Consider the following 17,685-nt stretch of genomic DNA (forward strand, 5'->3'; position numbering starts at 1 on the left):
GGGCATGGAAAATATTTGGTCTGAAAAACAGGCCATTTCCGGTTTCTTCCCATATGCTTCAAATATGACCAAGTTGTGATAACAGCCACAAGCTAGCGAAAAATTTCCATGAGCTAATGTTCTCACCCATAAAAGCCTAAGGATAGGGATTTACAAAGATGGTTTTGTTTTTGCCTGAAATTAATTTCATGTTGCTAAAAGAGAGATTTAAAAGTGGCCAAAATTGCACTGAAAATCAGCCTCTGGGGACCCCTGAGGGGCTGACATCCAGAACTCGGCTAAAAACTGAAAAGCTGAAACTTTGGCATATTACACGAGTCGACATAAGTACTTTGTGCACCAATTTTAAGCGAAATCGGCCGACCTTCATTTCCAAGTCTGCCCCGGTCTCTCAGGCAGAAGCTCTTAAGACGAAATCCGATAGAAAATCGAGCAATCGCAGTTTTTAGTGGACAAAAACCTTGGTACCAGAATAATTTAAAGTATTTTACAGTCCTTTTTACATTTCCTGAAAGCTAAAGATATAAATATTTGCCTGAAATAACACCGAAAACAATTTCCCATGGGAACGAGAAAACTTAAATTTCAACGTTCAGAGAAATTGTTCAAACACAGGTAAAATTTCATCATCAGTTTCATTTCACCAGTACTTTCAAGTGTTTCTTACGAAGTTCAACAGTTGTTTTTGACGTTTGGTGTGGCTAGAAATGATTTTTTTGAGAAGATATTTAAAACAGTCGTACAGAAGTTTGCAATACGATGTTTATAATCTTGGTACTAGGTTTTTGTCCACTTGTTACTCGAACTTCTGGTGGATTCCGTCTTAGAAATTTTTTTAAAAATGACACCCTTGCAGTTAGTGATGTGGTAAGTCTAGTGGTTAAGTGAAGGGGTTAACAATCAAACGTTCCCACGTTCTAGGCCTGCGAGTCCAGGCATTGGGTTCTGCTTTTAAAAGAAATGTGTTCATTTCCCATGATTCCTATCAAGCTTTCAGTGTCCAAAAATGAACGATAATACTTCACTTGGAGCAAATCAACAATTAAGAATAATCCTTCAACTGAGGGAGAGACTTGGTTGGATTGAACACAGACAAGATGTTTACGAAGATTGTTGTATGGGCAGAGAAGATTGGATACGAGGAGGGATTGTGGCGACAATAGTGACTGGGTAAGAGTCTGTTCTTGATTTATAGAATTGGCATGAATTTGACAATTTTCGTTTAGCAAAAAATAAAAGGTCTTCTTAATGCAGGAATCGGTGCATTGGTAAGGGAAAATTGCTCTGACATAAGTATCTGAGAACTTGATATGAATAAAAGAAACTTGATGCATAAATATATGATCGACATGTGAAACCAGCAACCTTAATATTTTGTCACATTCGAACAGCCATAGTTTGGTGTAAGAGAAAGATTTTATTCAACAAATTAAACTGACAACACAAAGTTAACTAAAAAAATTAAAACAACCTTTTTACGAAACTATAATAATTTTGCACTCTGTCTAGTCATGATAAGCATTTCTAGAATGTGATACATGAATAGAAGCGTGCAAAATTCTCTCCAAAATTATGTTATGAAAGGACTTAAAACTGATATCAAATTCATATTTCTAAAAGGTTATTGGCAAGAATAAATTATTAAAAATGTAAAATACTTTGCACTAGGAGCAGCTTTCGAGCCATGGTTCTTGATGTTGTGTTCTGCTCTAAGCTTAAGTTTTAAGTTGCGTTTTGGTTTTTATGGCTAGGCAGCGTAAGTTAGTTTTTATCTGTGAACAATTTAAACAGTGCTGCTTCAAAGGCAGTTTGATAAGAACACAAAAACGATTCTCTTTAAAAGCTTAGAAATAATTTTCCCGCCCTTTTCAGAGTCTTTTCACAGACTGCGTTTTTCTTGCGTCAACGTTTCTAATGAAACCACACCTTTCCAGCAAATCATAGGAATAAATGAATTATTACCCTTGGGATAAAAAGTGGTCACTCTTCGGGCGATTCGAGGAATTATTTAAAACCTCGCGATTTAAAAAGTAGTTTGTTTGGTCTCTGAAAATACGGAGACAAGTATACTAGGACAAGAACGTTACAGGCACCAGTTCGTGGGCTTTAAAAGGTTGACAGTCCATTCTGGGTAAATTTAGCTGTCTTTCGTGAAAAAGGCAGAATCAAATCTATAGGTTGAAGGTGTCATGTGCCCCTGGGAAGGATGGGAACTAGTCTAATTTTTCGGTTGTCCTTTCCCCCCGTCACCAAACAATTAATCTCCCAGTCCAATTTATATTAAATAATAATAACAATAATAACAATAAATTAAGTGGTATTTACATTGCACCATACGTTCCTTGGCTCAAATTGTTCTTCGACACAGAGTTGTTTTCAGTCACGCAATCAGTGGCATTTTTCATCCATTGAAACGCGAGGAAATGTTTTCGTAAGCTTAGAAATCACTTCCTGGAAGATTCCTTTGGGGCGTAAACGTGGCCCAGTTAATGTCATATGAAAAATCGTCGCATAATGAGTATGAGCTTATTCTTTCTGTGTCAAATTGTTTTTGAAGTTGTTTTAGAGTTAAGCGTTTATTATTTTTATACGACAGGCACACTGGTCAATAGTCTCATTCGCTTTTTTGCCATGTCACGTAACGCTTGGGGAAGCGTTGCGTGACATTCCAACTAGCGGCTGCGAAGGAGACGTTCAAGGTCATCTGTGCTATTACACTGAAACACAGTCACAATCAACTAGAGAGTCGCAGTCACAGTCACAATCGCATCCACTTTCACAGAAATAATCTCCGTCCTCCAATTCACTGCAAATATCGTCCTCAGATGAGTCCTCACTGGGAGTCTCACTCCATTGTCCACTGTCCGACTGTCCATCACTCTGACACTCTTCACACCATTCGCTGGCATAATCACCTGTCAGCATTACCGTGTTACCATCTGGATCTCGTACCAACCATTCGCTGTCCCCGTGCCGCTTTAGCACTAGACCGAGTCTATTTTTTACGCCGACAATGTCTGGTATGCGAAATTTGAGCGCGCTCGATCCAGTTGGGTAAGGGTGCAGGAAAGGTGAATGCTTCAATGATAGTTTAATATCAAGACCGGGTTGAGAATAACAATCGAAGGTGCAAAATCCTGGCTTACTGGAACTGGGTTCAGTTCCAATCAAAACGCTGTAAAACTCCTTCATTTCTTCGAAATGTTTTGTGAAGATGTTAAACCTGAGTTGTTCGTTGCCGTAATGAATAGAACAGACAGTCCACAAAGGGAGGTCTGGGGAGGATCCATAATACTCTTGGCGGGCTACAGAGCGCATGTCCGTTCGACTACTCAATTCAATCTTGTGATGAAAAACCCAAGGCGGTGACCTTAAGTAGTTCTTTGCAAACTGTGCGTTGAGTTCATACTTTGTTTCCTCGCGCAGAAACAGAACCACACTGATCGACTGAGTGCTTAAATAATGTTCAGAACAAATTTCCCGATCATCGACCGTGTCGTCATTCTTATTGAAAATGGTAGGAGTCAATTTGGCGTGTTCCTCAATTTGTAGCAGCTTAAACATCGGATCAATCCATTGAAGTAAAGGACTGTAGAGGGTCTTTAATCTAGGCACTTCCTCAGGAGGGACCCTGATCTCTAAGGTGCACATGTAAGGGTTCTTTTCTTGAAAGGCCATTTGAGGATCGGTGAACTGCACTTCCTTGTAAACGTACTGTTGTTCAATCTCGTCTTCGTCATCGTACCAAGGCATGCTCGAAAGGTTTGTGATCAAGGAGAACTAAGAGAAAAAGAAAAACTTGAAAATGAGAAATGTAGGCTTAAAATAACAGGTGCGTTTTACATTATGGTACATTTCTTTGCAGCTCTCTTCGTGACGATGACGTGAAATGGCCAGATTCGAGGTTATGAGGGGGTCGGAGCACCGGACAATCAATTTTCAATTTTCTCTCCATACATCCACTCCTTCAGTTCAAACATAATCACTTTATTTATGTCTCAAGGTTTTTAAACGAGCGCTAGTGTTCTACTAATTAGGGAGACTACAAATCAACTGAAATCAAATCAAATGTTGGTTTTTTAGGAGAGGGGAAAACCAGAGTACCAGGGAAAAAACCTCCTGGAGTAGAGTAAAGAACTAACAACATGTGGCGTCGAATTCGGGAATCAATCCCGAGTCACATATTGGTGGAAGGCGAGTGCTCTTACCACTGCACCAACCCTGTTCCCACATGCCGAAATGATTTGAATTTATCGCGAAATTATCACAACAATGGGAAAAAGAACTTCGTAGCGTCGTCGACTACCTTGCAAAAGTTCCGTAATGACAGACCACAACACCGCGAAAGTTATTCCGCACCCTTTTGGAAGCATTCTAACTTAATTTAAAAGACGAAGGAGACTTGATCTTTGCGTCACCACCCGCTAATGGCACTATGATCAGCTAAGCTGATACCACTGAGAACTGCCGGCTGTTTAATCACAGCCTGGTTGAAATATACATTCGTATAGATAAGTTACTTGCATAAGCTGTCAAAATATTTTGGCTTCCGCTTTAAGCAAAAATGCGTCAAAGAGCCGTTTACCTTGCATCTGTCGAACACAAGACACCAATAATAGTATTCATTTGGTACTGACATTAACATAATGCCAATTGACAAGGGCACCGAATGAGCAAATTAAAGCAAACAACCTTTGATGATACCTGTTTGTAGTTTTCCGTGACTGGGTGAAGTGTTTGGTTGAGACCGGCGTCTGTCCACAACGGTTAATTATGGAAAGTGCATCTATCTCAGAAGGGTTTTTGTTCAAACAACGTTGAATATCGATTGCTATTGGTCGATTAATGACAAAGGTCGGTAACTGACCCGGACTTCTGCTTTCGTAACTTGTTTGGCCTTGCAAAAGAATATTCCTTCCGGAGATTATAATCGCGTTATAAATGGAGTTCCGCAAGCATCATTTTCTCGGTCAGTATAAAAAGTAGACTGCGGACCAGGTATAAAATGCGGACTGAATACAAATCACTGAAAAAGGCCCAGCAACGAAACAGCGGAAGGCTTACGACATGAATTGAAGTTCGACATGACTGATGGTGCAAAAAATGTTTCGCGCCAAAATTAAACTGGATATTTTCAAAACGACGATCAGTAGCTCACTGAAGGTTTTAGTTGAAATTGAAAACGTTTGTATGTTGTATTTATCAGAGTTAAGAATCGAAAGTAATTTATAAAATCCTTCGCGGGTCACCAGCTTTTTGTTTAGAAATCGAGACATTTGAAGGACTTCAGTGGGAGATGCTGATTCCAACAGAGTTTTATTTTGACCCGAGACCACACAAAAATAACTAGAGTTATATTGAACATCACGCAAAGCGAAAACAAGCCTATCTAGACCCCATCTACACGCGTTATAATTTTCCCACGAAATATTCAGAAATATTTAGTTATGCGAGTTCCGTGCACATGACGTCATGTGCACTGTCAGCATTAACATATCTTCGGAACACTGAGATTCCACTGTGATGTTTGGACGGGGGTCTCTTTATCTATTAGCAAAATATAGCTTTTGTTGCGATTGATACAACTTTTTGTTCACCTCAGTGTCGCACGGGTCCGTCCGTAAACAGACTCGAAGAACAACTGTTATAGTCTAGGGGCCCGTTTCTTGAAGGTCCCGAAACTTTACGGGCCATTTTCGGGTGTCACAATTCCCTTTGTATCTCAAGAACGGAGAGGATTTAAGTCGTCAAACTTCACAATCATGTTTCTTTCAGTTACCTTGAAAACATGTTAAGAGATCGGCTTTCCAAAACAAGCGGTTGGCAGTTTCACAAATGGCTTTTCGGGCCCGAAAAGTTTTCGGGACTTTCGAGAAACGGTCCCCATGTCCCATGTGCACGTACGCGTACACACTACCGACTTTATCTGAAGCCAAACTACGAAGTCTTTGGGAGTAAGGATTGCGTGACGAGCCAAAACACCCTTCGTGTGTGTTGAATCCATCCGGCCATCCTGGCTCGAACTACGACAACAACAGTCAGAGGACTTAAATACAAAAGATGGAAATATACCAAGAGTGCCGTTCCGTCCCAATGACAATTTTTCCACTCCCTCTAGTGTTTGACTTGATTTGTATTTATCAATTTCAGTTTACAGTTTCCCCAATTAGTGCTCCAGCGCTAGAACGATTAGACACTTAAATAAAGTTCCCTTCCTTTCCTTTCCCTTTTTAAATTCGTGGAGTAAAGTACAATTTTGAGATAACTACTCTGCTTTTCTTACTTTCCCTAGCCCAGTCGATGTTGTAACTGAGCATTTCTCTGTACGTGACAATATTTTGACACGGAAAAAGAGTACTCAAGGCCTCTTTTAAAATATGTACGTGCCAGTACAAATCTAGTTTTGTTCTATACTCACGTATTTTTTTCTTTTCAACTTAGTCCTTGTTTCATACTTAGTCCACAGTCCGCGTTTTATACTTGGTCGACGTTTTATAACCGGTCCGCAGTCCGCAGTCCTTGTTTTATACTAACCGATTATTTTCTCTTGTTCACGATAGTTACTCCTTAAGTGGTTGCGTGTTTCAAACAACCCGACAATACAGCCTTTCAGTGTTTGTTTTTGGAGGTAGAGAGTTTTGAAAAGCGCACCGGTAAATATAAAATCACGTTAACAGTAGAAATCCCACGTTTCCTTATTTTTAGATTTGTACTTACGTTCACACCCAACACAAACAAACAGTAGCCATAGGTCATGGGAAAGTATTTCCGAGGTTTACATATCTGGCGTTGGATTCTGCTTCCTACACACGCTGTGCGTCATGATGAAAAATTTTTTCAGTTTTGTCCCTAACTGCAAACTGAGCCATACCGAAACCGACAAGGCGCGCTCGTTAGGGAGGACGGAGATATACAAACACGGAACGCCGAGATGTCACTCTTCGAAAGATCATTTGCCAGTAGAAAACGTTAAAAGCAGTATTTCTATTTCAGTGGCCGCTTAATTGTGGAAATCCTCTTCCAGTAATAACTAGAAGTGAGCATAACTTGATTTTTAGGTTTCCCGTTAATATTATTATATTCTCCCAGATGTTTCCGATCTTACGCGAGCGTAAGCGCACTTCCCAACATTCAGGTTGGGGTGTGTTTGCTTTGGGTTCTTTCCACAAAGTACGAAGTCCAAATCTTAAAGAAAAACAGACCTAGAGATCGGGCTTCTCTGGCTTCTTTGAGCAAAGGAAAATAAACTATTCCAGAGGGTAGAGTTTGCTTTCAATAAACAGTCACTCAGTTACTTTGTCGTAATAATTGAAAAGCTATTGAAGTTATTTTGAAGGTCTGCACTGACAGCAACGAAAACATAATGTTCGCGTCCATTGGCAATAATAATAAATGTGGTCATGAGAATATAATCGGTGAATATAACTATCAGACTGACTCGTCTACGTTTACCAGATCATTCCGTGATATACGGAAGTAACTTAAACTCCAAGCATTTTTTATCGGCTTAATTCCCACCAGTCTCTCCGCAGTTGATAATCCGAAATTCATACACTCAATTGTCTTTTCTGAAATTTGGCTCGGGGTATACCAGCAGCATGGACATAAGAATCGGTCATCCCATTTAGCCATGACTTTGGAAACTGTTATGTTTTACATTCAGTATTACCTGACTGTTAGAGACATGCTTCCCAGATACTAATTTTATCACGGGCGCCATCTTTTTTTTAAATATAATTTTTTAATCAAGATGGATGGAATGCAACTTCAGTTAGGCCAGTTGTCAAAGATATTTTTGACAATAATAATCATATGATGCCGGGTTAACTTCTTTCAGCAGCTTTCACGAGATAGAAAAAATTTAAACGCGAATAGCCACGTGGTCAGTTAACTATAAGAAGGATGCAAGCACGACATGAGTCAGGTAGATGACCCTCTAATCTGCATTGCAGCTAAATCCTCTGAAACTATGCAAATGTTTAAACAACTTAAGCGTATAAATCGTATTCAGAGATTTTGTCATCCTCGGTACAATCGTCTATGAATTATATGTTAAACGCAAAAGGCACGCAAAACTCAGATTATACTTATAGGCGTTCCGCTCTTTTTTTCAAGGAATAGTGGTCTACCAGTGCAGGTGGTCTTTTGTGTTATGTCACCGTTTAATACTAATAGTATGGACGGAATGAGTTGTAAACGGATCACTTTAAGGCCAGGAGAGCCAACATTTCATCTATGACTATTATTACGCTCAATTTTAAATTCAACTTACACATCCGTGGAATCCAGAATATTTCCGCATAGATTATAGCCCGCGTAACAGGCGTTTCCGCGGAGGAACATGCGAAATTTTCGACGCTCTCGCGCGGCCAAGAATATGGAAATCGACGGAAACGCTTGCTACGCAGGCTACGTAGCTTAGGACAGAGTCTCTCGGCGTTTCATGCGAATTACGTTTTTTTTATTCAAGGTGAACTCTCCTTGCTAAGTATTTTATCCCTTTAAAAGCCTGATAGTTTGTAGAGCTGGCCTGTAGGAGATGATATTTTACTTGACTTGCTTCGTACTTTCATTTCTTCAAAATTTAGGAGCTGGAAGGAACGGAACAGTATTTCAAATTAAAAAAACCTTTGCTAGTGCAGCTCTTAAACTCTAAGCAAATGAAAGACTTTGAAGTATTTTTAAATGTTCACATATCCTTCGTTATTCGATCTAGTTACTATCACGTGCTTTGTGCATAACACAAATCCCCCGGGCACAAATCATGTTGTTCTGTTTAAAGGACACTTTCACGGTCTCTTCAGAGCCAAGCCTTTAAGATTACAACAAACTTGCCAAGAGCTTGGGACCGGAGAATAACGTGAAAAAACCGGAAGAATTGCTATTTCAAGAAACGCATGCCAGAAAATAGAGTTTACGGTCTTCAATATCTAGCTTTTTCAAACAATTGTAAAAAATGACGTGGCAATTGTGTGGCGAATCGGTTTATGTTTGACATGTGTCGCCTGACCTATCACGTGCTGCCGTGAGAATTGCGTGCCTCTAGCGGTTGAGGTTAGCTACCCCGCTACCAAGTCGGCTGCTGTGTAGAGAAAAACAACACAAGCCTACCATGCCCGACTTTCCCATCTTCTCAGTTATTACAAGTTTTCTTGATGCGTCAATGACTATGATTTCCAATGCAGTCAAATACAGATGTCTGAACTTCTCTGTTGATATATGCGTTGTAAGTGTTTACTACACCTACAAATCCGTGGACTTCATAATTTCTTGGTATATAGGAGGTGAATCTTTCTTTTCATTTTTTGCTTCATAAAAAAAAGGTTGTAGTTTTCTCATCGGTCAGCCAAGAATAACTCGAGGTACTGAATAATGAAAGTTCATTGCATAATGAGGTACGTCTGAAAAGTTGCCATGCATTAGTCCAGATAACCTCTAAGCAATTCGAAATTTTACAAAAAATGCATGGAATTATCAGCGCCTTTGCCACTCAAGAATTTATCAGATTTTGATGACTAACAACTGGCTCGTTATCAAAGCCAAAAGACATAAATCTGAAGATTTAACTAACTTTAACAAGTTCTTTTACCTTTTGAAGTTGACTTGGAAATACCGTAGAATGATGAAGTGTGAGCAAACAATGACGTCACAACGATTTCCTGCCTTCCTGATTGTATAGTCCCAAAGTGATTAGCAAAATTGCTAAAGTTTATCATAATTAGAGTACTTTTCTTTTCTGTCCTTTAACTGTAAGTTGTGTGTGGTATATACATTTGCCTTTTTGGCTAAGAAGCAAAACCTGCTCATTATACAAAAATTTCCAAATCGACGACGTGTAATTCGGAACAAAGAGAACACTGTCTTTGCTCGGATTTGTGTTAACTGGACAGAAATAAGGCAATCAGTCTTACCACATCAAAATGCTTTTCCTTTTCTTTTCTTTTTTAGAAATTTTTATACCCAAACTTGCTCCATACGTATTAAGAGTGTGCGTGATATTTCGTAATCTACAAGCGTGTTTAAGTAATCTTTTCATTCTGAATCCCCAGGATTTCCGGCAATAAATTTCATCTTAATTCCGGAAACAATATAATTGAAAAACGTTTGAAGTAAATGATCGAAATTAAACCAAATTGAAATAAATTAACACCTAGAAATTATAAACTTACAAAATATAGACCTAAGGGGGCGCTTGATTGTTAATTTAAAGAGGATCATATCTTTTTACACAAAAAGAAATTAGTTTTTACAAAGTTGCCAAAACCAGAATAACAGTTATTCAATTTATCTAATTTCGAATAACCAATTATGGATGTATTTAAACGATAAACATGTTCTCGACGATCGAGAACTAGGAGGCGAGGCTTTTTGGCAAATAGTGAAATTAAAATGATGTGGAAACTTGTAATCCAAAGGTATATTCAAACAAGAAAGAATGGATTGAATTTTAAATACGAGGCTATCATAACTGGGTCGCAGCTAAGTTGAACTAAGTTGAACTACGAGAGAGAACTACGTGTGATGCTACAACTCGTTAATCCATTTTGATCTATAGAATACAGGTCAGCAAAAGCTTATCACCCACTTGTGAACTTCATCGCTTTCAAAAGGGATGTTTTCAAAAATCACCGGCGGTTAAAATAATGTTACTGCATGTAGAATATTTAAATTGTCTCAGTTTGTTGTTACAGATGACAAAAAATTGAAATGGAAAACAGCTTCGGTCAAATTTTACAAGTATTCAATTTCGTCTAGAAAAAAAAGGCTCGGAATTCACAATCAACGGCCGCTCTTGCAAAAAGAAAATTCGCCGCGGTCCCTCCCCATCTATTGACTTAATTGGCATTACGTTTTCAGTTGCGCAAAGAAAAGTAAGAAGTTATGTTTTGAACAATGTTGAAGCCCCTTTTAACAAATTGTTTTATAGATTGGCTGAAAAAAGGAACACATCATTCTTACCACTGAGAGTATCCACGAAATGAGAGATTCACCATGAAAAGCAGTTTCCTTTCTTCTTTTCTTAGTCAACAAGTCTTACTATTCAACTGGATGGTAAAGAGCCAATTAGACGTGAAATGACTCTCTGTGCTTTGTTTGCTCAAAGTCAAGCGCGAGTTGTGTTGCATCATTAAATTTCAAACGCGGAATACGCCTACTGAATTGAGCATACTCACGTTTCACAAATCCCCTGTCAGAGCTTTAATTTCCTGAAGAGCTTGTAAACGGAAATTGAACCGTTTTTCACCTCGGGGTGTCGAATGATTGTCTTTGAATTTAAAGTAAACTTGAACAATACCTGAATTATTGTTGTAACCCAAAATTCAAAAGGCTCTAAACATATTACTCAATTACTTATTCAAGTCACGAGTAACAAACGGTGGGGTATTGAATGTCGATGACCCTTGCCTTAGACAACACAAACAGCAATTGACGTAAAAAAAACACTGTTAGGATCCAAGGCCGGAACCACGAAACCACAAGATGATTAAAAATGAACAATCATCCGATTTACCAGTATCACTGTTCCCATTCTTTATTGAACAGATAATGTTAACAAAATTTCTTTTTATCACTTAAAGATACGGGACGTCGGTCATTGAAGCTTCTATTAAACAATTCCCGTGATTACTTATTTCGCTTTTGTTTCGCAAGTGTGAAGTAGAAAGGTTTACTGACAATACTTTACTTCCAGAATAACAATATATTATTCAACAGTCAATAATCAAGGACTATATAGTTCACTTCTAATAGTGTTTATATTCATCAACAAAATTACCTCTAAAATAGACCGGGCAGCGACTGTATTAAGACAGGCGTATAATGACAACAACTTATAAGCTGTGTGATTTCATAATTATAAAGTGACACATAACGTTATTTGATGGCATCTTATTTAAATTCTCAAAACCATCTAAAACCAACGTGATTAAGAAGAGTATTTCGTGTTAATATCCATTGTCAAATTTTATGATCGGAAAGGAAGCACTGAGATAACTATAACCATAGTTATGCTATAACACACATAAAAAGAGTGTATTGGACAAGAGCACAACAAAATGCCGCCAGAGAAAGAAACATTCTGGCTGTTGGCCGGCTTCATTAGATCCTTCTGTGATGTGTCTTATCATAGTTAATAGATGTAGGCTGGTTATGAAACTCGGCAAGTTTCTTTGTTTCATGTTTTTGTTCGCTTTTTTGGCCTTGACCCTGCACAAAACCCGACAAAAACACGCTTTTTTCGGCAGGATAACCAATCAAAAGCTTCGACTAATTTATTCGAAATTAACTTGCGAACCAAAAACAAAAGATTGTGCAGGGTCGGGGTCACGGTCGGTTCAACATCTAATTGCGACTGTATTGTTCCTGCTTTTGAAATTCCCAGGGTTTCATAACCAATCCCTAGATTAACTATGGTCTTATACATGTTTCTAAACAATGTATATAGCAAATGGTCATTCGGAATGCATTCATGAATCAAAAGTGCCTTAATTGAGTCCTATATTTAGAATCTTTACTTTCCTTCCATATTGCATGGAACTAAAAATAGAACTTAAAATGTGTTTCCAATCCCCCGCCCGCCTTCAGAGTTGCTTACTTAACCTACTTGGTACTTGCTTACGTGCTGACTGTCTGCCTGTTCAGTTTACAGTGCAGCTATGGACCTAACCCCGGAAAGGCGAATTTACAGTGCAAGCAATCAGTTGCAGGTCCGAGTTACAACGGGTAACGTGATCTTAGTCAATCGTAGATCAAAACATTTCAATTTCAGTTACTTGAGACCGTCGTCCCTCGTCAGACAGCAAATTGGCAGAGCATCCTGTCTATGATCGTATTTTTTGACACATTTCCTCTTTGATTGCTAAATAATGGCATAAATCTGATAGACCAAACACTTCTTCAATTTAAAATCACGTCGATAGCAACACTCGAAAGGCTGAAGAAACGACAGTTAGCCCTTAGGTAGAGTGATTCGGAGGGACGGGACACAAAGTAACGCCCAACAGAGAGCTACTGATGGCCTAACGGAAGCAGCGTCATACTCAGTGATGTGATTTAACCTCCCATCCCTGCCCAAACGACAAAACAAAGCTTTGTGATCTCTCTGCTACTTCCAAACTCGCGACGTAACCAAGTACTTTTTTTGTGAAGACGTAACTTTTTTATGTGGCAATCTCACCCACGTAGAACACGCCCTTTGACTAAAACTGAAAATCCGACAGTGGCAGACTAGAAATAATTTGCCATACCATTTCTTTCAAAATTATTTATTTTTAGTGAAAACCATTTGCCTGAATTGATCCACGAATGGGTCGCTGTGTTAACTCAGGGTTACTCATTTTCTCCTCATCTAAACCATCCGGCTCCACTTTTCATATCATGTTCATATCGCTTGCAAGATTCTCTTGACCGCTGAACCATGCATATAAGCACTCAAAATTCTTAATTTAAAGTAATCTAGAGATCACACCACCTTAAAATCACGGAGGTCATTAGAAATGTGAGATAAGCTTCTACGCAAGTAATCCAATTCTTGCATTGTCCAGTCGTTTTAACTTGAAGTAGAGTAAGTGATGCATCATGATGTCTTTCTAGGAAGATTACTGTGACATATAACAATAACTTGAAATATGTATAGTAAAAGATACCTTCCAAATAACCGTCCACTTCGAGAGTTTTGAAGCCTAGAAGTCGGTATATTTCTTAACTGTAGGAAATGCTATACAGCTTTGGTCCAATTACAGTCAGTAGATACTGTGTTAAAGCGGGTATATCAGTTTTCTTCCCCCTCCACATTGTCTTGTCATTGACTAAGGCGACGGTAATTACAGCTGAATTCATTAATAGAAATCATTTCTTAAAATGTGAAATCTTAAAAGCGTGAAATCGGCAGCAAAAGCATAGATAAATTTTGAGGGATCATGCGGCCGTGCCTGTAAAAGTTGTGGAACATGCTGGCTTTTTTTTTTTCTTTTTCGGAAACGGATGATCTGTCGAATCTTTCTTCCCTCCAAGTCGTCTTTTGTTGTTTGTCAACCCTGCCTATGTCGCGCTAAATTTAGAGATAAAAGATAGACAAGCGAAAGATCAATTGCATCTTTCGCAATATCTTTACGTTACATCGGAACTTTCATCCCTAATCATTTTTTACTCTGAGTCCAAAGTTCAATTTGTGTAAAACCTTCGGTATATAGCTGTCACTCAGTTCCAGATTATCATGATAGCACTTCACAAAAGCACTCTTGTCTCGTATTAAAGACTCGTATAAACTAACATGTTCAAGTGCAGTCATTGTTTTGAACTAACAACGCGCAACTGCACAGTTACATATGCACTTTTTGTTTAAAAGAATAGTGGGGTTTGCTGCCGAAATTAACGATACTTCAACGCAAGCTATTTCTACAATCAAACAATTTTCTAAAAATTACTCAGATTTTTTCCACTAGTTCATAAAACTCCAAATTCCAAACGGCTCTTTGCGACGCCAAAGGTTAAGATGTTGCTCCGTTGTCCGTTCTGTTTAGGCTTCCATCACGTTTTGTCAGCGGTATTTTCATTAGCTAGGTGAATGTTTCTAAAAGCCAATCTCGAACAGTTTTCAACTTCTCAAACGCACTTTTAGGATTGTTTACTCTGACACAATTATCGATTTTGAATTCTTTTTGAATTCCAGGTCAATGACCTAAGTTAAGGTTAACAAGGAATCTTCTCTTTGTCGCCAAATGTATGAAGGTCAAGGAAGATCAAGGGGACAATGGTTGATAATTAAATGGCGATTTCCTGACTTTCGTTCCGCCTACTTATAATATGACGTTAATGAATCTCTTAATATTTTTTTTTTCTCACGAACGATAAATCTGTACCGATGAATGGGTACAGTTTACCGATAAAAGAATCATAATCAATTTTAATGAAGCATCTGTTATGAAGATCCCCACTAAAGCGTGAGTAAGTACGATCAAGGTACTCCTTGTAGATTTTCAGCCATGACATGAACCTAATCAAAGACGTCAAACCTCATTCAGAGTAATCACACCTGTCCCTCTGTTTACCTCTTTCTTTGGGGTTTACGTCATTTATGTTAAGCTCGAAATTAAGAGCCGTTACCAGTGAAAATGGTGAATTATTAAATTTGTAGCAGCAAGGATCAACGTACCTGAAAAAAGAAGCACCGGACACTGGTGAAGAATCTAATGAGCGCGTAACTATTTTGACAAACGAGAAGTGAAAAACTGATTAAACAGTGAAGGAATATCTGTTGTATTTACCAATAATTCGAAAGGCACTGCCTTTCTTCATCACTCAGGGAAAGAGTTGATAGTACTTGTAACACCCTGATGAAGAAAGGCAGTGCCCTTCCAAATATTGGTAAATACAACAGATATGCCTTCACTATTTGATCAGCTTTTCAATTCTCGTTTGATGAAGTATTAAATGGGAGGGGGGGGGGGGGGGCCTTTTTTAAGTCAATCAATTTTAACTTCCAGCTAACGGTGTAAGTGGCTAAGACTGATGAATTTGTTTTGTGTGGAGCAAAACACAGAACACTACTTATTTTCCACTAAAATGCTGCAACACTGGGTGATCTCAATGATTCCATCTTCCTCAAAGCTGACTTTGTTTCTGACGAACACAAGAAGATGCGGACCTGTCTTAAAAAGTCCGTTAATTACCCTTTTGGATGAATTTGATTTTCTTGCCGGCTTCTGGTGTTGGAATTGACTGTATTTGAAAACGCTTCCTGTGTTTATAGTTAAGCTCAGGCGCGCGAAGAGCGCCAGCGGAGCGCCATGGGTAAGATTTTTTGGGAAATCTATTGATGCGAGAAATTTTGGTTATGACGACAGCATACACTCTATTCAGTAACTGTTTAAAATAAGTGCTACACGGCCAACGTTTGTATAAACGTAACCTTTCCTTGTCCTTGTACATGTTCATTGCCGTGACTTTAACATCTTCAGTTCCCACGGCCTGCTCCCGTCTGACCTTGTAGTTCAGTCGGTAAAGCGGCGGAGATCTAACCCGAAGTTCGTGGGTTCAATTCCCACCCTGGTCAGAGATTTTCTCTGTCCTTGTGTGGGCCCATTTCCATCAGTAGGGCTAACGCTCACATGGTTCATATGGGATAGAAATCGAGCACTTCACATTACACTCTAGTCAGTTAACTCTGTTTAAAATAAGTGCTACACGGCCAACGTTTGTATAAACGTAACCTTTCCTTGTTCTGAATCCGGATACGTTACTCGTTTCGGATAGACTTTCGGATACGCGTGGACGGGCAAATTCGATTTGAATACGCCACTTGTGGATGCGAATGTTTTTAAATCCAGAAACAAAAAGTTGCGCAATGATTCAACAATATCCGGATGCGTGTAGACGGGGCCTCAGTCCACGCTTTTCGTGTTCAGGTAAAAAACGGTTTGGAAAATATTTTCTTCCTGCATTTTTCTATGGCGTTATAACGCCATATTTTTCGCCGGTTTCAATCCAGGTTTGACATTAAATAGCTGTGTTTAGGACCACACTGGTAGCTTCGCAGTTATTCAAGTCAAACATTGGAGGGATATAAACTTAAAGCTGAGTGTTTATTTTTAATTTGTTTAGAGGAGCTTTTTGCGCTGTATTGCAATTTTTGGCATATCTTTAGAAGATTGTGAATTTTGAATCTGATAAGGTTGCATGATGCGTGGATGACTTATGACAGAAGAGCAGAAACGAAAGAACTCGTTAAAAATTGTTATGTTTTGTTTGGTTTTCTTTATTTGATTGCTTTTCGTGAAGGCTAAACGAAAAAAAATCAAAATTGTCTGGTCCCGTAAATTCGTTGTTTAAGTAAGGCCAGTAAAAATAAATAACCCGGAGCTTCGCCTTTAGGGAATTAAGCAACACGAGGGCTTTGTTATCTAGAAGTGAAACTATTGTAGTTAATTAAACCAATAAGAATACATTTACTAAGAACCACTTCAAATCAGAGAGGCTTTGCAAATTCTTCTTTGCAATAACAATTGTCGTTTGCGGCCAAAGATCATTTTGGCGCCGGTTTGCTGGTAAGTAAACGGCAGATTGTCATAAGGACTATCCTTTTTTCTCTGTGTTGTGTTTTTAGTCAAAAGCTGTTGCTGTGTGCAAAAGCTACGCTTATTTCAAAGTTTCACTGATTTTTGGTAAAGACCAAATGCATGACAGATTTAAGGTGTGTCAAGCCCTCGTTTATCAGACAAAGAAAGACTGAGGAAGAGAGGATTGTGGGGATGAAAATTATATTTTTAGTTTCTTTTCATCTTATTTTCATCTCTTCTTTCTCCCCAGTTAAGCCCGCCTCTGTTAATTACACCGGTAGCAACCTTCGGGTTCAAAGTTGCGTGCATCCTTTTATGCTATTGTTGGCTTTTAAAAGTTTTTGTTGTTGCTATCTGACAAAATTAACCACAGAAGCACTTTCAATTGCTCAGTAACAACTTATTTTGCAACCTATATGTCAGTCAGAAGAAATACACTTCTTGAATAGTGAGGTAATCGATTACTTAAGTTGGTTAAGTGGAAGTTATAGTATAGTAGTTACAATTTATCTGTTAGGGAAAACCCTATTTGTCGTATTCACTAACCTTGATCAGTCTGGTCGATTACCGATGTTTCCTTCTGGAAGCCAAGAAGGAATGCGCACAGCTCGAAGTCCACGCTAAGTGT

At 38.7% G+C, this 17,685-nt stretch overlaps 1 protein-coding gene across 11 annotated transcripts; it reads right to left on the reverse strand.

The window, feature by feature from the left end:
- Positions 1-1,397: 1,397 nt before the first annotated feature.
- On the reverse strand, positions 1,398-17,685 carry LOC138044701 (protein FAM124A-like). Of its 11 annotated transcripts, none has more exons than XM_068891421.1 (2): positions 17,604-17,685; positions 1,398-3,780 (listed from the first exon to the last, which is right to left on the reverse strand). In XM_068891421.1, exon 2 carries the CDS (start codon positions 3,751-3,753, stop codon positions 2,713-2,715), a length of 1,041 nt encoding a protein of 346 aa, XP_068747522.1. In that variant the 5' UTR covers positions 3,754-3,780; positions 17,604-17,685; the 3' UTR covers positions 1,398-2,712. The 11 variants fall into 11 exon arrangements, with proteins under 11 accessions (XP_068747522.1, XP_068747603.1, XP_068747367.1 ...); XM_068891502.1 differs by lacking the exon at positions 17,604-17,685 and adding an exon at positions 11,175-11,315; XM_068891266.1 differs by lacking the exon at positions 17,604-17,685 and adding an exon at positions 10,960-11,125.

The sequence above is a fragment of the Montipora capricornis genome, chromosome 1, assembly GCF_036669925.1.
Source record: "Montipora capricornis isolate CH-2021 chromosome 1, ASM3666992v2, whole genome shotgun sequence".
Lineage (NCBI taxonomy): Eukaryota > Metazoa > Cnidaria > Anthozoa > Scleractinia > Acroporidae > Montipora > Montipora capricornis.